Source organism: Glycine soja, chromosome 8 (assembly GCF_004193775.1).
Source record: "Glycine soja cultivar W05 chromosome 8, ASM419377v2, whole genome shotgun sequence".
NCBI classification, from domain to species: Eukaryota; Viridiplantae; Streptophyta; class Magnoliopsida; order Fabales; family Fabaceae; genus Glycine; species Glycine soja.
The window spans coordinates 16981669-17007837 of NC_041009.1; the positions used below are offsets into that span (position 1 = coordinate 16981669).

The 26169-nt window shown below is 33.1% G+C and overlaps 3 protein-coding genes and 1 pseudogene across 3 annotated transcripts; all 4 read right to left on the reverse strand.

The window, feature by feature from the left end:
- Positions 1-631: 631 nt before the first annotated feature.
- LOC114421154 (protein ALP1-like) lies at positions 632-1653 on the reverse strand. Its single transcript, XM_028386965.1, has 2 exons — positions 1503-1653; positions 632-1412 (listed from the first exon to the last, which is right to left on the reverse strand). Exons 1-2 carry the CDS (start codon positions 1569-1571, stop codon positions 714-716), a joined length of 768 nt encoding a protein of 255 aa, XP_028242766.1. The 5' UTR covers positions 1572-1653; the 3' UTR covers positions 632-713.
- Positions 1654-6114: 4461 nt separating this feature from the next.
- On the reverse strand, positions 6115-9467 carry LOC114423959 (annotated as a pseudogene).
- Positions 9468-10933: 1466 nt separating this feature from the next.
- LOC114423086 (coleoptile phototropism protein 1) lies at positions 10934-13577 on the reverse strand. The gene is made up of 3 exons (XM_028389702.1): positions 13184-13577; positions 12491-13014; positions 10934-11739 (listed from the first exon to the last, which is right to left on the reverse strand). The coding sequence occupies exons 1-3, from the start codon at positions 13467-13469 to the stop codon at positions 11212-11214; spliced, it is 1338 nt and encodes a 445-aa protein (XP_028245503.1). The 5' UTR covers positions 13470-13577; the 3' UTR covers positions 10934-11211.
- Positions 13578-15611: 2034 nt separating this feature from the next.
- On the reverse strand, positions 15612-19652 carry LOC114422429 (ADP,ATP carrier protein 1, chloroplastic-like). Its single transcript, XM_028388770.1, has 5 exons — positions 18694-19652; positions 17398-17652; positions 16984-17127; positions 16540-16887; positions 15612-16356 (listed from the first exon to the last, which is right to left on the reverse strand). The coding sequence occupies exons 1-5, from the start codon at positions 19453-19455 to the stop codon at positions 15991-15993; spliced, it is 1875 nt and encodes a 624-aa protein (XP_028244571.1). The 5' UTR covers positions 19456-19652; the 3' UTR covers positions 15612-15990.
- Positions 19653-26169: the final 6517 nt, after the last annotated feature.

The window sequence follows — 26169 nt, forward strand, 5'->3', positions numbered from 1 at the left end:
TTTTATTTTTTTATCTTTAATATATTTATTAAATTTCCTTATTATTTTTTTAAAAAAATAAATCATAATTTTATTATTTTTATAGTATTTTATATTTTTTAATTACTTTAACAACTAGTTTTACTGAGCATTTATATTAATAAATTAATTTTTAAGTTTTTAACTACTAGTTAACTTTTAGCTTTTAACTAATTTTTTAGTTAATTTTGTTAATATAATAAAAATATATGTTAAATTAGTAGCAAAATTCACAAATATATGTAATTTCTAATAATTTTTACTCAACAACAAAGAATGTTCTCAGGAGTAATTTAAGGTGGGTGTATTAGATTGGGATTTTGAGAGAATATTTTGACAAAAACAATCTTGAAGATTTTAAAAGATTATGTGGGATTGTATTGATTTTGTGGGATTTTAAAAGATTTTTTTTAAAAGACTTTTTACAATCAGGATTCTTAACCCAAGATTTTAATGGATTTCTAACACAGATTTTTAAGATTTCAAAGTACTTTATGGATTTTTAAGATTTTGAAAGATTAATACATTTTAAACAAAAAAATAACGGAAGTTACAAAAGTGAATGAAAAAGATGATAAATAAATTATAATGTTTGAATAAAAAAAATAAAAACGATAGAAATTTTAAACCTTTTAATAACAAAGTCATTATTGCCTAAAAAAATAATAACAAAGTGATTCTCACTTCATGTTCGCCTAATTATTAGCATTTCTCCACATATCTGAACCTATATTAGTCCTCCATATATTAGCATCTTCTCGTTCCTGCTCTTGTGTTTGAACAATGGGTTCATGATCATTGTCTTCGTAATTTGGTAACACTGAAGATGAAGATGAAGACTCGTCAGTAGGTTCCACTGGAAATTCATCAGAACGACATTCTTTGCGAAGAAAATTATGAAGTGCTGCACATGCCAACACAAGCTCTGCTTGTGTTTTAAATAGAAATGGAGGTGCTGACTTAAAAATTGTGAACCGCGATTTAAAAATACCAAATATCCTCTCAATCACATTCCTTAAGGATGCATGCCGAAGATTAAATAATTCCTTTTCATTTTCAGGGTCATTACCGTGACCTGCAAAATCTTGTAGATGATATCGTACACCTCGATATGGGGCTAAAAATTTGCGTCGATTAGGAAATCCACAATCCACCAGATAATACTTACCTTGGGGCACTTTAAGTCCATTCTTCCTTGCCAAAGCATCACTTAACACCTTGGAATCATGTGCTGAACCCTCCCACCCGCTAAGAACGTACATGAATTCCAAATCAAAGTTACAAGCAGCTAATACATTTTGTGATATATTTCCATGACGATCACGATAACTGCTTACATCTCGTCCTTTTACTGATGCGGGAATATGTGTACCATCAATAGCTCCAATGCAATCCTAAAGTGTGTGTATCAATAATCATAAATATTATTATAATAATCACAATTATAATTATAATTTTGTTATAATTAGATAATGATCACATACCTTAAAATAAGGATAAAACCTTGTGCTTTCCCTTATTTTTGCAGGCACAGTTGAGCCTGGTCTAACCATTAAATCAGGTGCTAATGAGTTCAGAGCTTTCAAAATCTTGTGAAAATTTTCACTTGTAGCAAATTGTGATCAGCCAAATGTATTGCGGATTACACAATCTCGAGTGTTCTGGCCGACAATCTGTAGGAATGATGCAAGCATTTCTTCAACACAAATAAATCTTGTATCCTCCAAAGGTGTTTTTTCTCTTATAATCGTGCACAACTTTCGAAATACATTAGGATACATCCTATATACTTGTCGAAAGATTGCAGAATCATCGTTTAATGCTTTGTGTATATAGTCATATCCCCGACTAGTAATTTGTCGTCGAGTTAATGGACGTTCAATATGTTCACCACGCATCATATTCAAAAACTGATTTAATATATCTATTAAAGCATAAATTGTCATCACATATGTGTATGTGGCTTCATAAAATTCTTCATTTGTTTCCTCGTCATCTATATCTTCATCATTTGTATCTTCATTATATATATCTCCATCCATTTCTTCGTTCTTTATGTCATGGTCATGGTTATAAGTCAATATCAAAGTTAATATCAAAGTTAATACAAATTCATATATAAAATAAATATAACTAAAGTTTAACCACAACAATTTCACAAAATATATAACCTAAATACTTCAACCATAATAGTTCGACCAAAAAACAAACCAAATATTTCAACCAAAATACAACCATAATAGTTCGACCAAAAAACAAACCAAATACTTCAACCAAAATAGAGACCCAAAAGATATAGTTCAACAAACTCACGATGTTTAAAATAATATGTTAATAATAGATGATCAAAATATTAATTATTCCCTAACTTAAAGTTTATCCAAGATGAGCGTTCTTCCGGTGACATCTTCAAGAAAAAATCCTTTTTTGCTTTAGTATTTAACAATTCAACTGTCTTGAAACGCGTTATGTCATCCAAATTTGGAATTTCTTTTATAACATCCCAAATAATACCCTCGAGCTCTCTATCTCTATCTCTATCTTTTTCTCTTTTCTCCATCATGTTGGATATTTTTTCAAAATTCACAGCAATAGTCCCAATGCCAACAGAAAGATTTTCCAGAATGTTGCCTTGATTGTTGATCCCAACAGCGCTTGAACTCCCTCCATACTCGGATCTCCTTCGCTTGTGACAGTTTTGTTTTTCTATGGGAACCTCTGAATCTAAAGGGGGGTGGGATGGTGGACTTGGTTGGTTTGGTGATGGAGGCTGATATGCTGGTTCATAGTTATTTGGTGTTATGAATGTATCACTATTAGGATCATATGAAAATTCTTCTATCCCAACAGTTCTATTTTCTGGCTCAAAAGTTGTTGCATCAGTATCATCTGGATCGACTGATATAGAATTATTCCCGCTAGAAACTCTACCCCCAACAACGATCTTCAAATACTCATAATCAACCATACTTTTTCCTCGAAGTTTGCTGTGACTTGGGTGGGACTAAAAAAAAAATCATTGTTAATATACTACAAATATTATAATTTACTACAAATCATTTTAAAAAAAAACTATTAACAAAATAACAATAATAATAACACAATAACAATTAAAAAATTATTAACACAATAATAATAATAATAACACGCTGTCAAAAAAATAATAATAACACATTAATAATTAACATTTTAATAATAACACAAGAAAATAATAATAATAATAATAATGGACGTTGTAAAAAAACAAGTTGAAGAAACAGAAAAAAAAAGAGTTTTTTATTTTGATTTGCATATACAGTACTAAAAAAAAAGGAATATGAAATCTTGATGCATATCAATTGTCATTCTTTTGATGCATATTCATTGCCTGGACGTTGAAAACAATATGAATACGAAATCTTGAAGCATATACAGCACCCTTTTCTTTTGATTTGCGTAATATACATATAGTATGAACAATATTGACTATCGATTGCCATTAAAAAAATAGGTAAAATTGATTGAAAAGTTGTAAGAGAATGAACCTGGTAGTGATTTGTGTCTTGTTCGGCATGAGAAGAAAAAGTCTTTGGAAGATTATGAAAAGTCTCAAGGGTTTGGGTGAGATTGTTAGAGGAGTATTTTATGTGTATTTCTAACTAAAAAGTCTCTCAAAATCTATTCCACAAAAGAATCCATCAAAATCTATTTACTTTTGAATACCAAAAGACATTTTAAAAGTGGTAAGAAATCTCAATTGAATACCAACAGATTTTGTTGCCCTGAAAAAAAAATCTTTATTGTCTTAATTGAATACCACAAGATTTGTTTATATTTTATAAAAGTCTTGATTGAATACCACAAGACTTTTTAATCATAAAAAAGTCTTTTAAAATCCTTTGAAATCTTAATCCAATACACCCCTAAATAGTGTGTTCTTAGTATTTTTTTTATCTTAATAATATATGTTTCTATACATATAAATTCCAAAATCAAAATATAACTATATACTTAAGTCCTAAAAGAAACTATGCACTTAAAAGATAAAATTATGTACGAATTATAGCTGTATTTGATTTGGTGTTAACGTACTTTGGAAAGTTAAATTTAGCTAGACCAAAACACACACTATATATCATTATATTTTACGAAGTGATTGGTGTTGTGTACTATCATCAGCAGCACTTAGATATTGAGATCTAACTGTGCTTACGTTACGTTCGGGGATAAAATGGAATCTGGAATTTTTAGATTTTTTTTCGTGTAAGGCTTGCGTTTCTTATTGGGTACCTTTCAACTTCAATGCCTGTTGCGCTGCGTGTTATTTACGGGCCAACTTTTTTATAAAAGAAAATCAGATCTTGCTTACGTGCCATTATGGTGTTCTTTCACGAAATGGGGCTGAAGAAGACATTTTTTGGTTTTCATTGAAAGGGATACATTATAATAATTGGAGGATCTGGTCATGATTTGGCTGGATCGCTGATGTTCCCATGAATCAAGCATTTTGTTGTATAAACAAATGTGTTCCTTGAAGTAATTGGCTGAAGATGACTCAGCCAAAAGATTAAAAAAAAAAAAAAGGAGGGTTAAAAAGGAAAGGTGAAAAAACAGTGTGCGTAGCCAATGTTTAGTAGATCATTTAATAATTTACTTGATTTTTTATTAAGTTACGGGTCATAGTCTATTGGGAATAAATCAACAATTTCTTCCGTGGGGAAATGTGTTTCTACATATTTAAATATATCTACTATCTTTATCGTGTAGAACATCTACTTTAATTATTAAAAACTAGAATATTTAATTTAGAGAGTGAAGTTTTTACTATTTCATTCTCACTTAGAGATTCCTAACATTTTTCAAGTGTATTTCACACATTATCACTATAACTAATTAAAAATCTCAATCATCTTAAATTATTATTCTTTTATCTTTACTTATAACTTGATTTCCTAAATCATCTCAACAAGATTTCCACTTCCCAATTGTGTTTAAACATTCTCCAATAAGTTGCTCCTTTAAAGCTTAGTGGTCTAGACGCAATTCAAGCTTACGAATACCCAAGGACCAAGCCAACTATAATCCATCCAAGGCACCCCAGAATTTTGCCACATATACTGAAGTAAAAACCCTTAAACATTCTCCATCATTAAGCCACTACAACCTGCCACATGCTTATGAGTCTTTTTGGCAGCATTAGTATTGATACAGATCCAAAGATGAGAATTGAGGAGGGGGAATCTGGCTAGACTTAAAGCACAGAAGGCAATTTGTATGATGCGGAGAAAGAGCTTCACAGGAAGTATAAACAAAGAGATGAACTACAAAAATAAATAAGATCTGAATGGGAACAAAGAAGAAATAGATGTGATGATTCCACGTATGAGGACCGAGACAGCAAACCTATGTTCTGTATTTTCCTGGAGTCAGGCCAAGAACACCTTTGCACAAGGAGCAGATAGTGCTTTTAGAGGAGGAACAAAGGGCATCTGAAGCTAACCTATTTGCAAACAAAGAACAAAAGCAAGAAGAAAAAGAAAAGGAGCTGAAAATAACACCACAGAAGAAAAACTTGAGGAGAATAACAGATCACTTGATGTCTTGGAAGAAGAAAAGTCAATTGAGCACAAACATGAAAAACTAGAAATCAGTCAATGTAAGTAGCATTGTGGTATTTTTTTTTTCCCAATTGTTCAAGAAACAAAAACTGAGTAAGATGAAGACAGCAGGAAACAATGAGGCAAAGGGAATGTGGAGAAGTGGAATTGATAATGGTAGTGGGGATCTTGAAGCAGCAAAATGCTTCTTTTGGTCATCTATCAAGCCAATCAACTTTAAGAAAGCAGTGAAAGTATGAATGGATATTTGATGCTTTTTTCAACAATTTCATTATTGACTGATGCTAGATGATTGAGAGAAAATTTTCTTTTGAAGTAAATAAAATCGAGAGAATAAGTGTGTAGAATACATGCTTTCTATTGTTAGATTTGCATATTTAACTGTCAAATAATGTGATAACAGCTTGTTGTTTTTACTGCAAGAAGCTGGTTTCTCTTTTACTTTCCAGCTTTGCCTTGTGCTAGATATTTGAAAATTCTCACAAAATAGGCACTGGGTATTCCTCTTTCATACATAATCATGCCCAAGGTTTCAACTTTCAAGTTCTTTAATCATGTTCTTGTAAAATAAAGAACATTCATTTCATTGAATTAAGTGTCATAAAAACATTTTGGTACGTGATGGGAATGAATTCTCTCATACATGAGAAGTCATGTTTAAATATTACATCTATTTCTCTCCTAATTTCCTACATCCAGGACTATTTTATCCTACTAGTACGTCTATGTAAAGACACCCTATAGAACTATAGAACTTACTATAAAACTATAGCACCGTGGAATTCATTGTGTACATTTCCACTCCATCAAAATTCTATTTGTATCACTCTAGGCTACAATGAGATCTTGGATCACAGGAGCATACATATCTCTTTTTTTCATTTTTTTAGGGGGTCGGGGGGAATAAAAATATTGAAAAAAATAATTATGTACGTAAAAAATTGTATACTTACCTATGTGCAACATACATAACATTATTTTTCCCCGCTCTCTGTATAGAATGTTATATATGGGGTTGATTGATGATTCAAAGGCCCATTGATCATTGTTGAGCAGGACCTTGATGTTGCAATATTTTCCAACTCCGACTAATCAATGAGATGCTAAATATCTCACAGTTTTCCTGCTAATCAGGCTAGCTCCTATAACCTTCATCCTTGCAAGAGAAGATGCCTCCCTTGAAATGGTGAAATTGTTCAGCATCCCTTACAGAAATCTCTCTGCGAACCTCCCTAGAGATAAATTTGACAATGTTGTGGCAACTTTGGCACATGTACAAATTCTTTGTCACCCAAATAGGCATCCCGGGGCCAGAATTAATAAGTCCAAAGACAATGGCCAGTCTCTCACTGTGCCCACAAAATATATCAGCCTTAGAAGCTTCCATTATGTCCATATGACTGCTTTCTGGCCCTTCAACGCTAGCTTCCTTCATCTTCTTACAAAACCGCTCCAGAAGAGCATTGATTTCCTTTATTTGAGGGTGAAAGTTATCACCGCTGAGAAAAGCATGCACCTTCCTTCATCTTCTTATAAAACAGCTCCAGAAGAGCATTGATTACCTTTATTTGAGGGTGAAAGTTATCACCGCTGAGAAAAGCATGCACCGTACCCTTGACTTCCACCCAGCTGCATCCAGGATCTACAATGAGCCCATTCTGTCTCATCATTTTTCTTACTTCTGCAACCTCGTCCCATTTACCATTGTCAGCATAAAGATTAGAGAGAAGAATGTAGTATCCAACACTTGTTGTATCATCTTGAAAGATATTCTCTGCAGCAAGCTCTCCAAGTTTAACATTATGGTGAATCCTACATGCATTTAATAAAGCTCCCCAAACTGCCAGATCTGGTTTCATTGGCATTTTCTGTATGAATTCATAAGCTTCCTCCAATTTCCCAGAACGGCAAAGTAAATCAACCACACATGCATAATGTTTCAGATTAGGCATAATAGAGTACTTATACTTCATGCTGTTAAAATATTCTAAGCCTTCTGCCACCATACCTGATCTGCTGCAAGCACATAATATGGAGATAAATGTAATTTCATTAGGACTAACGTTTGACTCTACCATTCTCTGAAAAAGCTCGGTAGCATGTGCTCCTTTCCCACGTTCTGCATATCCTGTTAGCAAAATGTTCCATGCTGTAACATCATGATTAACTGAGAAAAATTGTTTCAAGCATATTCCATTCTTCCACACCTTACATACATGTCTAAAATTGCATTGGGCACAAAACCATCAAAACTTACTCCAGTTCTCAATGCATGGGCATGGATCTGTTTTCCACATGTCAAAGCTCCTATTCTACCACATGCAGATAGGACACAAACTAAAGTAACAGAGTTTGGCTTCAGTCTACAAAACACCAGTTGTTGATCCAAAGACCAAGGATTATAGATGTCCAAGATACAATATTGTTGTCAAGAGTAGAGTGGAAAACCTCCAAGGCCTTGTCAATGCATTTACACTTGGCATACATGTCAATGAGTGAGTTTGCAACTATAGCATAAGAGATGAGCCCTGTCTGCTTGGCCACCTCATGAAGGTTCATCCCCATGTCTAAATTGCATAAACAAGAACAAGCAGAGAGTACAATGGCTATGGTGATTTCATCTGGCATGATACTTTGTGCATTCATCATTTTAAATGTCTCAATAGCTTTCTGAGGCATCAAACAATTCTCATAACCTGATATCATTGCAGTCCACAATACCACATCTCTACATTCCATTCGAGAGAAAACTGTTTCAGCTTCCTCAATAAGTTCAACAAATAAGTACATTAGAATTAATGAATTATGAATTGAAAGGTCTTTCCCAAACTCCGTTCTGAGAATGTAACCATGAATTTGCCTTCCCAATCTCTCATCACCCGGAAGTTCACATGCAGTAATCACACTGGTCATGATCATCAAATCTGGATCAACCAGATATTCAATCATCATACCGAACAATCTCAGTCCCTCCAAACACTCCCCATTTTCAAAATACCCAGAAATCATAGCATTCCACGAAATCCAGTCTCTATTAGGCATTTTGTCAAACACCAACCTAGCAGTGTTGACATCCCCACATTTCACATACATAGTTATCAAAGCATTAACCACATCGACATCTGACTCAAACCCATACCTTATGACATGAACATGAATCTCTCTACCCCTCACCAAGTTAGGCATGCCACCACAAGTCCTCAAAACACAAGGGAAAGTGTAAACATCAGGTTTCACACCAACCCACAACATTCTATGATAGAGGTCCAAAGCTTCATCAAAGAAGCCAGCTTTAGCATACCCACCAACCAAAACATTCCAAGAGAACAAGTTCCTCTTCTCCATTCTCCCAAAAACATACCAAGCATCCACCAAGTTCCCAAACCTCACAAACATGCTCAAAAAGGAATTCCCCAGTTGAAGACTCAAATGGGACATGGAAATGGAAACGTATGAGTAAACACGAGACCCTTCTTTCCTTGCCCTCTTCCACTCACAGAAGCGTATCAAGGCAACGTAAGAATCGTCTTCAACGGGAATTCGAAGCTCGTGCATGGAGTCTAAGTAGCTCATGGCACGGTCCAAGTTCCCAAGAAGGCATAGTTGGCAAATATGAGAGTTTGGGTTGTGGTGGTTGCTGAGGGAGGAGGTGGTGATAGTGGCAGGATTTGAAACACAAATATGTTTAGCTTTTCTAAAAGGGGGGTGAAGGGTGTCAAAGTTGAGGGAGAAAGTGAAAGTTTTGAGCTTCAAGTTGGTGGAAGCTGAAGTAGAAGGACGAAGGGGATGATGGTCCCTTTGAGCATGAAGTTGGGAATGGGAGGGTTTAGCAAACGCAGCCGTTTTTTGGAGTTACATCAAAGGAGGGTTTATCGGTTAAAAAGCAATCTCAAAGGAACACGACAATGTCAAATTGTGTATGAAGAATGAAGGTAGAGACAGCATAGCAGAGTAAATAGTTATGTGTGTGTGTGTATTACCATCTGCCAACGATAACCACCATCTTATCCATAACTTGTTTTCTTAATTATAAAACATCTTCTGTTTTTTCAGACAGAATCTAGTCTATGTAACCACGTGTGTAATAATTCATCACATTTTTGTTTCTGACGCATATAATAATCCAATTACTATCATAAAAAATATAAGAAAAACAAATATTAACTCAGAATATTGGTTAAAAAATTATAAAAATACATAAAATTATATTATTCATATTTTTTTTTGTTTTTTCTATAAGTTTAACAATAAATATTTACTCTTTATTAGTTTACTAACCAAAGTAATAAGAACATTGGGATAATAAGACTTATAATCTAATTAACTTACCGTTTAAGAAAACTAAAAGTGAAAACTATAAAATCATAAAGAATAAATACAGATAGTTTAGTTTTAATAAACTAAAAGGTTAATATTTTTTTCATAACTATTATATTAAAAATAATTATAAACTAAAACCACCTTATATATTGATTATTACTAGAACACTTAGTATTTTTATTTTATATTTCCCTTCAAAAAATAAAATTAACATTTTTTTATAAAAAAAAATAAATAAAATAAATCTCGGAGGCTCATTAGAATCATAAAACGAATACATAAAAAAATACTTACAAATTACTTACCAACAAAATCCTCACATCAGTAGGGGAAATTAAACTTACATTTTTATAAATTAATTTTTCATCAACTAGATTAACCTTTCTGACAAAACATGTATATTTGTTACTTTTATTTAAATATTTTATCTTACACTCGTTTAGTGAATTGACTAATGAATGAAGTTATATGTGGATTAAATTAAGCATAGATCGATGTTACTTCTTAATTTTTTTTGCCTTAAGCTTATCAACTATTATCTATTCAGTATCAGCGGAAAACTACAACAGCCACAAAAAAGATTAAAAAAAAATCTGGTTAAACAGTGTTTCTTTTTTGGGAGGTCATGGCTCAACCTGTGTTGTTTTCTTTACATGTCTTAAATTAGCCTTAAAATGTAGAGCTTCATGGGCCTGCTATGAAATGGATTGGGCCAACTTTAGTCTGCGACAAAATGTAGGGATTCTTTAAAAAAATCATGTTGGTACACGTTTATGCTTTGAGTAGTGATAAACATCCATTTTGGTGGATTGAGGTATAAAATGAGAAAAATGGGAAGAAAAGATAAAAGTATAGAAAGAAAATTATAAATGTAATAAATAGTGGGATGAAAAAAAAGAGAGAGACAAAAAGAAAATTAGACTGAAATGAAATAGAAGAGAAAATGGAAGGATACTTATAATTTTCCTTATAGTTCGTAAAACAGACAAGCATACTTCTAATATTAGACAATATCCAATTTATTCAGGTAAACTTTCAAAAACAATTTGAATAATATTCTACTTTACAATGCCTAAACAAAATCAACTTAAAAACCTGCTACTCTGCAGTAACATTTCAACATCAGCCATTAGGTGAGTAGTATGGCATACTATTACTCACATCCTTATTGAGTTTATTCCAAATACAAAAGCTGATCTTACATTATTGCATGCACCAATAAACGAACATACACACTATATTGATTTGCAGGACATAAGAAACTAAGCTGTGGTTTTCATGACATGGATTTCCTCCACTTGTGAGTATTCTTACTACTACCTTTGGCATTGACCAATCTAGTTTTCAGGTCCGCAGGAGTGTACATTCCATTTCCTTCAAGCTCTTGTTCCATTTTGTCATGCTCACTTTTACCAAATGCAAACTTCTTCCACTTGAAGAAGCCTTTCTTCTTCTCAACCATTCTCTCCATCTGTGCATGCATGGCACTGCACTGGCTTTGCAGCCTGTACACGTCTTCCTTCAGCCTCTTTATCTCGAGTTGTTGAGCATTCGCCTCGCGCTTCGACAGACACCGTGTTGGTAAGTCCAACCCTCCAGGGCTTCTTGTTCCACTCACCAGCGAGCCGCTCCAATCCACATGGCGGTTCAGCTTGCTCTGCTCGGAGAGTAGCACCTGAATCACTGCTCTCACCGGGAACCGTTCGTTTTGTGCTGCGTGAAGTGATGCCTCTGGTGTTAGTTTTCTGCTGTCTATTAGCCTGCACAGACCCTTCCTTTCTTGCTTTGACACTCCTGAATGTGCCTATAATCACATAGTGCATGCCAGCCAGAGTTAGAATTCATGAAGAGAAAAGGGAAAGAAGGAGAAGTTCGGCCTATTAACAAAAACTAACAATGCTAACAACTAACATTTGCCGATAAAAAAAACATGTCCGGCTAACGATTTTATCTCATTCTCATCACAATGATCATTTTTTCTAAAGTGACTTGATAATCAAGTGCATATACACAAGGATTTAGCTCTACTACTAAAGTGAGAGTGTTACACTTCAAAACATAAAATGCAAATCAAGCTTAAAACAATTTATCATTTACCATTTAAGTAGTATTGAATATTACTATAACATTGAAATACCAGCTTTGACGTGTACATTGGAGAGGTTTCCTATACTCAAGTAATTATTAAATTTCACTAACATAATGTAGCACGAAGATAAAAGGTTGGTTGGATGGTTAAAAAAGAAAAAAAATCACGAGTTTGATGCCTTTGCTAACAAAAACTGACAATTAGCATTTGTTCAATAAAAAAAAACTAAAATAGTGTAACACAATTAGCAAAATAATCTTCTCCCTTGCATGTGGTCAAGTATTTGTTCCCAAGTCTCTCTAGATGTTGAATAGCATTTGGCATGTCCAAAAATCATATGTACTCTTGTTTGTTTCTCTTATTATCTTCTCTTTTTTCCTTCAATTGAATTAGATTACTCAAAACCTGGAATTCCAAACTAGTAACCAATCAATTTGACAAAAATAATAATAAAGAAGACATATACTTTTAGATAAGTATCAATGGCTCTGTACAAGCCATCATCCGTTGCTCTGGCATGGCTAGGAAGAGCTGCAGCAAGGGTAAAGAAGTCGTTCAAGCTCAAATTGGCATCCACAGCAGCCTCAGCGAGGTAGGAATCAACCAACTTAGCCACCTTAACCAGAGAAGCACCACTCTTAGCTCCCTCACTGTCCAAACTCACAAACCTCTTAACCAGCCTAATGACCAACTCAACATCCAATAGAGTCCCGCAAGTGTGGCTGAAAGAGGGAATCACCAACTCCTTCAAGGAAGCCTGGTCCAACTGCCACGAAATCCGCTTCTCAAGCTCTTGCCTGTAGGTACCCTCAACACCAACCATGTTGGCTGTTCTCAGAAGCCGAAGGAGAAAGTTGCATGGAATTGCATCCTTCTCAGGAGGCAGAACACCCACCAAGGTTTCCACGAAGAATCTCTTCTTCATCCATGAAGCTGTCACGCTTTCGGGCGATTCCTCGAATTGGGTTAGACCCCTTTCGGCCATGTCACCTGTAGAGGAGAAATTATTAAGTAGTCCAGAACAATCGTAGTTTCTGCTAATCTTTTAATGACCCATAAATGCATAATCAAGTGTTATTAGTGAATGTGTTATGTAAACAATATTGATTGAGTGCATGGACGGAGGTGTAGTGGTCCAAGACTAGCTAATAATTTCTACCTGCCGAGAGGTCAGGGAGCCATTTGGAGGCGTAGTGTGTGATGATGGAGCCGATAAGGTCTGCACGAACACCTTTGGCCTTGATGCCAGAAAGGGTCTTGACGAAGTAATCCATGTCCAGGATGCATGCATCGTCGAACCAGCATTCGGAGGAGAATTGGGAGGGAGATTTTGCTTGGAAGGTGAGTGATTCTGGATAGGATTGCTTCTTCATTTCGGTGAGAAGCTCAAACAGACTAGTAGAGGAGGAACCAGTTGGTGTAGTACTAGGCATTGTGTTGTGCATGTTGCATTATGTGTCAAGAGAATAATCAGATTTTTATTCTTTTGACCTTTGTTGTGGAAATGAGATTTTCTTAGCAGATGAAGCTAGGAATGAAGAGGATGGATAAGGGGGTGTTGAGATAGGGATAGGACCACATATACAACTGTTTATTCTCTTGTGATGCCAGACAACATGCATTTTGCTCACTCACATCCTACTGTAGCATGCAGAAAATAAAATTAATTATAGCACCTTCAAAGTTGAAAGGCACTTGAAGCAGACCCCTTTGTTCTCTTCTCTCTCTATCTCATGTGTACGTAAGGAGTTTGGACTTTGTCCCCTTTACATTAGCAGAATACCGCTACCAGGAATCCAATATGGATATAGGCAAACAACAACAGCGGAATTTGTTTGCTTGCTTTATATGGTAATGTTGATACTACATACCTATTGAGTTTTTGTAATCATGGATTTACGTTTGTTGATTTGAAGTAAATTAACACTTGTAACACCTACATTGCATAGAAAGATACGGAAGAAGACATTGAGTGGAAGGTTCAAAATAATTAAATATATCAGTACCATTGATCAAAGTTTTTTTTTTGGAAAAAAGGTACTCCCATAGCAAAAAATTATGAGACTAATCCCTGAGGTTGCGTTCAGGAAATCAAACTCCTATTAACATTCTTATAGAACTCAATACTGTGTTGGACCTGGTTGATATCCTTCATAAAAAATTCCACAACACTCAGAATTGCAACTTAACTTTCTGTGAAAATAAAAAACAATCTAGTAGGGCAGCAAGGAAGATGCTCCGTATATAAAATTGTGTCCGCTGTCTGAACATAACATCACTGTCCATAAGGTCATGATTATATTATACTGTGTAGATTCAATTATTCAACACCACCCATCACACTTTCTCAACATAAAGTGTAAATTGTAAAAGAGAAGATTTGGTTCATTTTTAATGTCAAACCACTAACCCCAATGAGAAACAAGAATTTATAAGCTGCATTTATAACCGCTACAGAATAGTACACATTATTTCCTAAAGGCACCTTTCTCTTTAAAAAAAATAAACCTTTTTTTTAGGTAAAGAAAATAAACCTAAATATAGCCTAACTATGGACCAAAGAAAGAAATATAGCCTAACAATAGAAAAATCTTTTACATTTAAATCTTACTCATTTAGGTATCATTTGTAAAACTGAATTAAGTGAACTGTCCCTATATTGCCCACACGAGAAATTATACATCAACTAGTTCACGTGAGTTTCATCAAACTTTTATCTTTTACTTTTCAATTGATTAAGTATTAAACTAATTATGTGCAGGCACATTAGGCTAACGAATTCAGGCAGTAATCTTTCATGCTATTTTGTGATTCTCTTGCCCGCAAATAAGTAAATAAAAAATACCAATGTTCTGTTAAAAGTGAAATAGAAGAGGAAGAAAACAAAAAGAATTCCATAGTTCTTGTATGGCACCATGTAACACCCTAGCTCGTGATCATTCTTGTCAGTTTTGAAGCAGACACGTGAAAGTCTGAGTAACACTAAATTGGTCCCATGCTATTTAATATTTTGTTTGATCTAGCCGAGTGAAACTCTGAGTAATACTAAAACTGGTCCCCTACTAAAATTGATCTTTTGGGTAACGGTCAAACCGAAAGTGCTTTTTGAAACAAAACCCACCCCCTAAAATTATAGTAATTTTTTAGCAAGTGATCATGAGCCTAATAAACCCAAAATATATGAAATTGTAAACGTAATATTTTCAATGCAATTGAAATAATTGAATTTTATCAATAAATACATCATTATATTATGCAAAATATTTTTTATAATTCAAAAAATTATAAAGTTTATATTTTTTGGAAGAACAATAGACTTTAGATTGAGTTGAAACATTATAGCAAAAAAAAAATTGAGTTGAAACAATCTAAAATATAATGCAAATTCGTCTTCAAAATGTCTTGCTCTAACTTCTAAACTTATTCTTTAAAAAAAAAGGCCTTCTAAACTTGAACTCGTCAAAATTATCTGAAATGAAATGGGCCAAACCTGATGTTGAACACTCGTAATTTTTGGAACATGCAGGGGTTAATTTTTCCTTTTCCAAGACAAATTGTGGTAACTTAGCAATAGCAAAAGGGCATGATTTGAACACTTGTGGGCTACAAAACAACTCATGAAGCCCAAAATAAAGGCTAAGCCCACGCTAAGTCCTTATCACCCAATCAAAGGGCACAATTGATAGAAACAGGGAAAAATACAGATTACGGAACAGTTAAATGACTTCTATCTTTCATAGGAAAACAAATTGCGGTTCACTAAAAACAGTAAACCATGATAACAAGTAAAGAAAATCACCTGATCTATGGGGACAAAAAAATTATCTGACTTGAGAAAGTAGCTAGCAAGCTTATTCTATAAGAGCTTATATATAAACCTACAACAAATAGTTTCATCTAACACTTCTCTCAAAAGTGCTCTATTTTTTCATTCTGAGGCAATTTTTCACAGAAAGAAGAGCACATTTAATTGTGAGGAGTCGATGCTTCAGATGGACTACTTGAGGAGTCACCTGAGGATGGATTCAATGGTGAACCAGCTGTTAGAGAACCATTTCCACCCTCACTCTCAGCCACCACTGGTATCTTGACAGTGGCTGCTCTTTCCATCTCTTTCTCGAGTTCTTCCTCTTTACGCAATGCAGTAAACTGGGTATCCAAGGATTTCGCCGCAGCTAGCCAGGCAGAAACAATCAGCAGAAGTATTCCTCCCAAGTATGGGGTTGAATTAGCTAGTGACCCAAAAGTCAAGATCATAAATTGCTGGATAAGGGCACCTCCAGACTTCCCCAATGGATTGCACACAACATCAATGGCTGCCTTCCCTTTAACCTGTGGCGACAAGTGCAAAGCAAATTTCAATAGAAGTAGATACAGCAACAAGAATTGTAATAACAGTTTAAAAGAACTTTAGCACAGTTTCAGGTATTTGAAAGTTTTATATAATTGCAACAGATAGAATTGAAAGTTTCAAGTCAATTTAGTGTAAATATGACAGCAGATAAAAATCCAAACCTTGGTATCCTCGTCCAATGGAATGTAGGCCATTTCTTTGCAGGGATCAAATAAGCTGTACTTGGCACTCTTGCTAAATATGTTCTGCAAAGCACCCACATATACAGCAGCTAGAAGTGGAGTCATTCCAAGACTTGCAAGACCAGGTGCAAGCGGGCCCCCAAACAATATAAGAGAAAAGAAACCAACTCCTGTCAAAAGCAGGACCGTAGGGGTGATTGTGGCAGCAACTCCCCATCCATACTTGTCAAATATAAATTGGCTGACAAGCATCATTGTGAATGTGGCAATTCCAGTTGCAGTAGAGAAGTCACCCATAAAAGAAGAGTACTCATTGGGACTAGGAAACTGCAGTTTATACAAGTTTGTAAGCAAAAAAAGGTGTACTGTGAAATAGCCAGTTATAAAACCCAAAATAACACAAACAATTTATGTTTACGTTACCTGAGCTTTGAGCTTAGACTTCCATGTAACCTCAACAAGATTGATGCTGATTCCATAAGCAACCACTAAAGTGGCAAGATCTCTGATGTACTTTGAAGACACCAAGAACTTCAAGCTCTCCATTGTTCCCATCTTGGGCTTCTCCTGTAAAAATGCATAGCAAGATAAAAATTTCAGTTCAAATACCAAAAAAAACCTTGAATTATCAGAAACCATAATGTCCATGTGTGACATCAAAATTCAAAGAACAAAAATGAGTAAGACCACATAGCTATGACAAATTTACTGAAAGTCAGAAATGATACCTCATTCAAATATTATATTAAAAATCAAGTTTTTTCAAATAAGAAACAACTATAAGAAAATATAGACAGTTAAAAAGAAGACTGGCATAGCTTCCTTCCGAGAACTTACCTTCTTCTTCTTGCTGCGTGTAGGAAGAGGAACATAATTGTTCACCCACCAGTACAGGAAACAAATTGCAAACCCCATACCCACAACTATGCTCATCATTGCTTTCAGAGAGATGGCCCAACCATCAACTCCAGGACCTAAATTCTGCCTCAGATTAGAAAAGTATTTCACTGTCCGGCCAGAGAAAATAAGGGCTACATTGGCCCCAAGTCCAAACAGTGGGTAGAATCGTTTTGCTTCTTCTATAGTAGTTATCTGCAGAAAAACAGCTCTCTATTAGATTTGCCAAGAAGAAATGCATAAAATGAAATAAATCTTCCGCTTTAAATTCATTACAATGTTCTATAGTAGATTCACTTCATCATGTTGGTCGAATAAAGCAAACTCAAAATTGGAGAACATAGAAACAGATTCACCATTTTACCCTGCCATCACATGATAGCATGCTAATTGACGCACAGTATCGAAAATGAAGCAAGAAACTAGAGTCACATGGACTTCACAATCATTCCATCAAATTCTGAATGAATCAAAGATGACTGTAGAATTCCATTCTCTAAAAAGAGAAAAAAAAATGACCAAATTATGCTAAATTTCAAATTGTAAATAAAATACACAACAAAAAACATCTTGCTTACCAACTCATCTGACAAACAAATGCATTCCATTCAGCAAAAGAAGCCAATAGATATAGCATGATAAAAAGAGAAAAACTCAGACTTCCAAAGATGTTATTGAGTTTAATTCCATTATTTTATTCATTGACATACTAATTATATAAATTAATCAACCATATCTATAGTCCTAAACACTAACCTTCTTAATGGAGGGAAAATGCACGTGGCAAAAAGTTAAATAATGAGTCATCCTAAAAATAGTATTACTATCATATTATCATGTTAAAACAAACCATATTTTCATTCATTTCTTTAAGTCTCAAGTCTCAACAATGAATAGATATGCAGTGTTGTGTCAGTACACCAGACATACAAGTCCGAAGAAAACAAATAAAAGCCAGCGTACAGATTACCATAAGGAATAAAAAAAACAAACGAAAAGTAAAACAAATGAATACCTACCATGCTGATAGATGAATAAAATAACCATATCAAAATTCCATTTACCCAGGTTCAAGCAGTATATGGAATATCCTCTCAAGTACAACAAACAACAGGAAATCCAACTAAGGCAATCAAGATGACATGCTTATGACACCAGAATTAGAGATCATAACCCGATACCATCACACATCATCGAAGAATCAAACCAAAAAAGAAACGAACAAAACCGAATTACCTGATTGGCAAACCCCCAAAAGAGCACGGAAATAACCACACTCCCCCACAACTCAGCCATGACATAGAACAAACAGAAGCTCCAAATCCTCATGATCGCAAGGGGACCAAGGAACCTAGGTCCGAGGATGTTGAGAAGCTTGTCCGCAAACGCCTCAGGGTGAATATAGTTGCTGAGAGGGTACAACACAAACCCGAAAGCCCCAAAGAAAGCAATGAATGGAAGAATCACGGAGTAGAAAAGAGCTTGCTTTGACAAAACATTCGCTAGCTTTGTGTACAGCAACATGAACCCAACGGCCATGGGAAGGTTCACCCACGTTTTGAGAAAGGGTATAATCTCCGCACTGCTCCCTTTGGCAGTAACAACCAGAACATCCTTTGTGTCTCTCAGAATCGTGTAATTGAAGAGGATGCAGAAGAACATCAAACCGAGAGGGATGATTTTCTTCAGGGTGGTGATCTCGATTCCCAAAAGCTTGGGTTTTTCGGCGACCTCGGGTTCCCCGAAGGCGGGCTGGGCTGGCCCATATGCGGCCGCGGCGGCCTCGGCCCGGCAGATGAATAAATTTTGGGGCTTTGGGCCAAAGGGATGAAATTTAACGGCGGCGGCGGCGGAGAGAGAAGGGGTGGATAGGGGTTTGGGTTTTAGAGAGAGAAAACGGTGTTTAAGGCCGTGAGATAGATGGAGGTGATGCGAAACCCTGGTTTTGGGGTTGGTGGGGAGAGAAAGAAGGCCTCTGGTTTGAACGATGGCGTCCATGTATGTGTGCTAGTGTGAGTCTCTCTCTCTCTCGTGAAGAACGATTAAGAGAGAGAGAGGCGATGATAAAGAGAAAGAGAGAGATAAGGTAGGTGGAATGGGGGTGGGTGCAGATTGGAGAGAATATGTCTGTATTGTATTGTATTCTCAACAAAAGGGAGAAGAAGCAAATGTAAATATCTCCTACCTTTATAGTACCTCACAGTAGCAATCAAAACCCTGCAAGGTTGAAGACGACAAAAAATTAAAAAATAAAAATACTACATTAGGTTAGAATATCACTGGAGTTTACATACTATTAAAATTTAAAATTTAAAAAGTAAAACTGTAAAATTCCAGTCATATTCAAATAATGTAATCTTTCATGATAAATTAAGATTCAAATATATCTTGAATGACATTGTATTAAAAAAAAGTAGGAAAAAACCATTTATATATTTTTAAGATATTTTTTAATAAAATAATCTAGCTCAATTCAAATAAAGTTATCTCTTATAAAAATCACTTGTGATCTATCTAATAAAAATGATTATATTTTTGGATAAAAGATTAAGTTGGGTATTATAGGATAAAAAGAAGAGTGTAAATTTGATAAAAGTAATGCTATTCTTTTGGTATAAAAAGTTGAGAGGATTAAGATTTAATAAAAATAAATATTTTAGTAAAAATAATAATTTTAATCAAATTTCCTTATTGTATTTGATTAGTTAACCATTATTTTTTAAATATTCATTCACAAGATCTTAAAATAATACTGATTTAAAAATAACGGTTAAATATTTCAAATTGAAACTTTTTTTGTTAAAAGACAATATTTAAGTAAACTCTTACTAAAATAATTGGTAAAGAATTAGCAAGAAAAAATATTAAAAAATATATTAAAATACATTGATAATAATGATAAGAATACATTAATAATTAATAATAGAGAAAAAAGATTATTTATTAACCGTCTAACAAGTTTTATATTATTATCAAATCACAATACCATAAGATTGTTGACTTTAATAATAATTACTTTTAAATTCGTTTCAATAATAATTTATGATTGGATAAGAGTGTAAAATTATTTTACATCGTTATCAACATTAAACTTTTAATAATAATATGTAATTTTTTAAAAATTCTTTAGATTGTATCCTAAAAAGTTGAGTAACATTTGCCTATTTAATATCACTTATATATAATTTTATTGCTATTTTATATTTATTATTTCTTTATATCTTTAAGGTAGATGGGTAATACCAAATCACTTAAATTATACTATGCTTTAGTATTATATATATAAAAACATGTGGGGTTTAAATTTGGTGAGAACTAGGTTTATTTCAGTCCATTAGCAACATTGAAACAATGAATCCCACTGATGAATCCTACAAGTGGAAATGAGGCTGTGAGTGAAATGGTCAAGCAAGTGGAAAAGAGCATACTTATGAATTAATTAGGATTTAGGATCTACAATTTTGAAGCTGATTTGCCGAAATCTCCCTTTTTCCCAAATGGCCAAACTACCCTCGAGATATTTTTCATATTCACACTTCACAATGTCAATATACTAGTAGTAGTAGTGTGTATAGATTTTGAAAGTTACATGTGCGATTCAAAACCTTGGAACGTGAACTTCTGCCATTCACGGTTCATCAAAAACTATGAGTGGCCCAACAAAAAGGTGCCCTGCTTTTTGCACCGGCACTATATGCAAATTGCTCTGCAAGTTGTCGCAAAATTAACGATTTTAGCACTATGCAAAGCCCCATGTTTCATTAAACCTATAATTGCTTTAAAAAATTTCATTATCGACCCATAAATCAATCATTTAACTAAATGAACAGTGGAGCTTTGGACCGTCAATGTATTATGTATATGCACAATTATTCATAACCTTTTTTTCATTATGTTTGTGTTGGACCTTGTGACCTCAATAATCTTAAAAGGGATAGGCTTAGAATGCAGAAGAAGCAACAACAATCAATTTAATAATGTTCTATAAACATGCAAGGCAAAATTGATTGCAATAACATAAATGAGATAAGGGAAGAGAGAATGCAAACACAATTTTATACTGGTTCGGCCACAACCCGTGTCTACATCCAGTACTCAAGCAACCCACTTGAGATTTCCACTATCTTTGTAAAATCCATTACAAAGTCTGAACCACACAGGGACAACCCATCCCTTGTGTTCAGGAATCCTTTACAACAAGAGACTCACAGTCTCTTAACCAATCTCATTGAATAAGAAAAATGGAAGAAGAATTCTTTCTTCAAGAGAAGAATATTACAATAAAGATCATGTAAGAATCCTTATAGATTTTGCAAGGCTAAGGATTTCTTTTGAGAGAGCATTTGACAATGAAGTTCTTTTGGAATTTCTCTCATTGTCTCTTGAGAGGATAAGACATTTTGGACCAGCAAAACTCTCTCATAAAATTCGTGCCCAAGTCACCTATTTATAGGCCATTAATGGCCATTCACAAATCTAATGAAAAAATGTGACTGTTGGCAGATTTTCTGAAAACTTTCCACTGGTAATCGATTACAATGTTTGTGTAATCGATTACACAGTTATAATTTGAAGAGTTATGACTTTTGAATTTGAATTTCCAAAGTTTCGTTGTTGGTAATCAATTACAGACATATGGTAATCGATTACATGTTGAAAATTCAAATTCAAAACATTTTTCAACAGCTATTTCTCAATCCTGTCTTCTGGTAATCGATTACATCTCCTGGTAATCGATTACCAGAGCCTTGGATGTCTTGAAAGCACTTTGTTTTAAAGCAAGACTTGGTCTTTAGTGAATCTTGAAACAAAGCTTTGTTTATTTAAACAATCTTGAATTATTCTTGAAGCAAATGCTTATCATTTAAAACAGCCTTGTTAGATTCTTCTTTGACATCATCAAAATCATGTATACATACATTTACATTCTCCTCCTTTTTTATGATGACAAACATGTGATTTCTTCTCGACACCATCAAAGCTTGCATGATTTACATCTCTCCCTTTCTCAAACAAATTCTTCTTGATATCATCAAAATCTTCATGATTTACAGTTTGAAAATTACAATACAACTACAACTACAATTTGGTGTTTTTTTTTCGTGTGTTCACAACGTTTGTTGATACACGTAACTCTTGTATGAAGCTTCGGGCTGGCTTATTTTTGGTCTTCAGTCTTCCGCGACGGTAGGAGTAGGATCAAATCATGTTCACAAACAAACATGTGCAATGTTAATACACAGGGCGAATTTAAGATTAACAAAAAATGTGCTAGTTTTTTTAGTCCTTTACTACAAAGTTGCAACAAACTACATTAAGAATAACTGAAAGTAATACTGCATCTTGTCGGAGAATTATTTTCTTTGTTTTCTTTTTTGGTGAAGTTACGATTTAATTCCCATCTCGTGCTGAAAAAACGTACATATATTGTATTGGTTAATTTATAATAGAATGTAAGAATGGGAACTAAAACCTCAAGAGCCAATTGTTAAGTTGAGTTTCCAAACCTAGTATTCCGAAGGATGAGCATCAAATTTGAGACATCTCAAGTCTGTCTGGACTTTAATTTTTTTAAAAATATAATTTAATGTTTTCATTTCTCCTGGTAATCTATCCGTAATTAAGAATTTTCACTCAAACTAACACATAGATAGTCCAACATGATTAGCAAATAATTTTACTTTTTAAGTATATTGTAAGAGTTACTAGGTGAATTTAGCTCTGAGTTCATTAAGATATATGAGTATTATAAACAATTAATATTTATATTTAATCTTTATGGATAAAAAACTATATGGAGAGTTTTAATTTAAAAAATATGTGAAAATCTATTATGTTTAACTCATTAATAATTGCTCCAAAGAAAGTTCGAATTATCATTTCGTCTATCTTGAATAAATGTAAATTTGTTTTTTTCTCTCTCAAACTCTAGAGTAAATTTTGTAAAGAGATAAATCAATTTTGTAACCCATAATCTAGTAAGGGCTTTAAGATTCTAGGTTAATTCTAACAACTTTAATCATATTTGTTCTTGTATAGTTTTACTGTTAATTAATAAAATAATATAACTATCCTTCATTAAAAAAAGAGTTCAACTCATTAACATCAATATTTAGAAATATTAATGATTAATTAATGACTTTCAATAAATAAGATAATATTTTTTTATTAAAAAATATCTACATATATGTGTACATGGAACAACTACCATGTGTACATAATTTTTTAAGTAATCATATTGCCATTCACTACTTTTAGATCTTGATAAGAAATTTTTTCATTTAATATTCACTCTGTATATAAGACATATCTATTGATAAACTATTCATATATAGAAATAAGAAGAATATAGTACGACACATCATATGAATAAAAGGTTGTAAAACAAAATCATCCCCGTTCTAATAGATTTAAAGAATCAAATATATTTTTTATTTGAAAATGACTATTTTATATTTTAATTTTCATGACAAGTTTATAATTTAATCTTTTATTTATCAACGTACATGCTGTAAATTTATATCACTAATTTTATCTTATTAAGTATTGATATGGCATAATTAATAAATTAAGTAAAGTTATGGACAACGATTTATTTATTATGTTATGATTTAACCGAACATATTTCATATAGGGAATAAAATACATATTTGAGTTAAATTGAAAATTAAATGATAAAAATTAAAAATAAAATAAAAATTATTAAATTTTAAAATAAATCCATTTAATATATATATATATATATATATATATATATATTATAGTTATTTATTAAGTAAATATATCGTATTAGTGCTATCATTTTTCCTAGTTTTTGGTTAAAAAAATTTAATATAAAAACTGTTGTTTATTTTATATATTTAATAAATAGTGCATTTAATATTATTATGTTGTCAATGTGTTTGCTGATCTAAAAAAATGTAGTCGATTTTATTTACACAGATGTTTTTGTAAATAACTATTTTAATTGTTTGCTTTTACAAAATTGAGAAAAATATCTTTCAAAACAGTGGCTGGTCAAACACTGACACATATATTGATTCCGTGCAGCTTTTAAGTTTTAATTGCTTCTTTCTAGCTATTTTAATTCCGTCCAGCGTCCAAATTATGCTGCAGTTTTAACTTAACGCGGCGAAAATCCTCAAATCCTGACAAAAATGAACGATTAACTTGTACGTTTGGTCCTGCATCACAAGAAATCCGAACCCATTGCCTACGGAATATGTTCATCTTTCAAAATAAAATGCCAAAACTTTGACTTGATTTAATCGTGAAAATATTTTGTGATAGTTACAGAAATTTGGGTGCAGATGTTCTTTTCAAACAATCGATAAAAGTGTGTTTTGTTTTGAGTTTACAAATATCGTACCATGGTTTGAGGTTTTCTTAACTACAAACCAAAGACGTGCATAAGATGAATTGTTTTTTATCTGTGATTTTTCTCTAATGTTAAACAGAAAAGAACAAAAAAATAAAAATAATAAAATATTACATAAATAATGATGAATTTTATTACAACCAATCACTATGTGTCTATTATCTCATTCAGGGTGTATTCATGTGCAGAAAAAAGATAATAAAAAATAAAAGAAATAAAAAGTAAAATAAGATTTTCATCTCAGTTATTTTTTAAATTTTTTTTCAGTCTACAAAAGGAATTCTATAATCAAGAAGGTGTTAAGAAAGGTTGGAAAGTTGGACTTTTGAAGTCACAATAATTTGTGGGACTGACCCACTACTCAAAAGAGGGCTTGGGAGTCTATATTCTCTTCCACTGAACATCAGCGCATAAGGTAGATGCTTACACATATTCCCTGGCCCAGGCCCAAATTGGTGAAAAATGGCCCCCCATTATAAATGGTGGGTATCAATCAGTCCATGATTTCACAAGTAGAAACTACCAAAAACAAGTTTTAAAGTTTTAATTTTTAACCGAAATATCTTGGACATTTCTGAAATATTTCTGAATTTTGTCATTAATCTCCGAAATTTTGTTTAGTTAGATATCTTTAGAGTACGTTTGGATATAGAATTTTAACTGAGGAAAGTAATTTATCAGAGAATTTGAATTCCTATAATTTAGAATTCATTGTTTGGATGCTTTTTATGAATAATTTAAAATTTTGGAATTTTAAAACAGAATTTTAAACAACTAAAAATTTGAAATTTTAATTTCCTTCTAAAATGTGAGAAATTGAAATTCTCTTCTTATAATCTTCTCCAAGAAATATCATATGAGACGCTGGAACATCGATCGGGGTCTGAGTATAGAAGAACACGTATAACTAGCATAACAATCATATCTTTTTTTTTTCTTTCATTTTTTTTCACCCTCATAATTTTAACTTTTTTTATCCAAACACAAAATTTTGAAAATAAAAGAATTTCAATTGAAGTATTTGAAATTCTTAGAATTTAAAATTTTTTACTTGTTGGTGTGCTAGTTATTGGTATTCCTCTATGTTCTTAAGACCGATCGATGTTCCACAATCTCAGAAAGTATTTATTGAAGAAGACGGTAAAAAGAGAATTTTAATTTCTCACCTTTTAGAAGGGAATTGAAATTTCAGATTTTTAATTATTTAAAATTCTATTTTAAAATTTCAAAATTTTAAATTCTTCAAAAAAAACATCTAAACAATGAATTCTAGATTACAGAATTTCAAATTTTCTCATAAATTACTTTTCTCGGTTAAAATTCTATATCTAAAT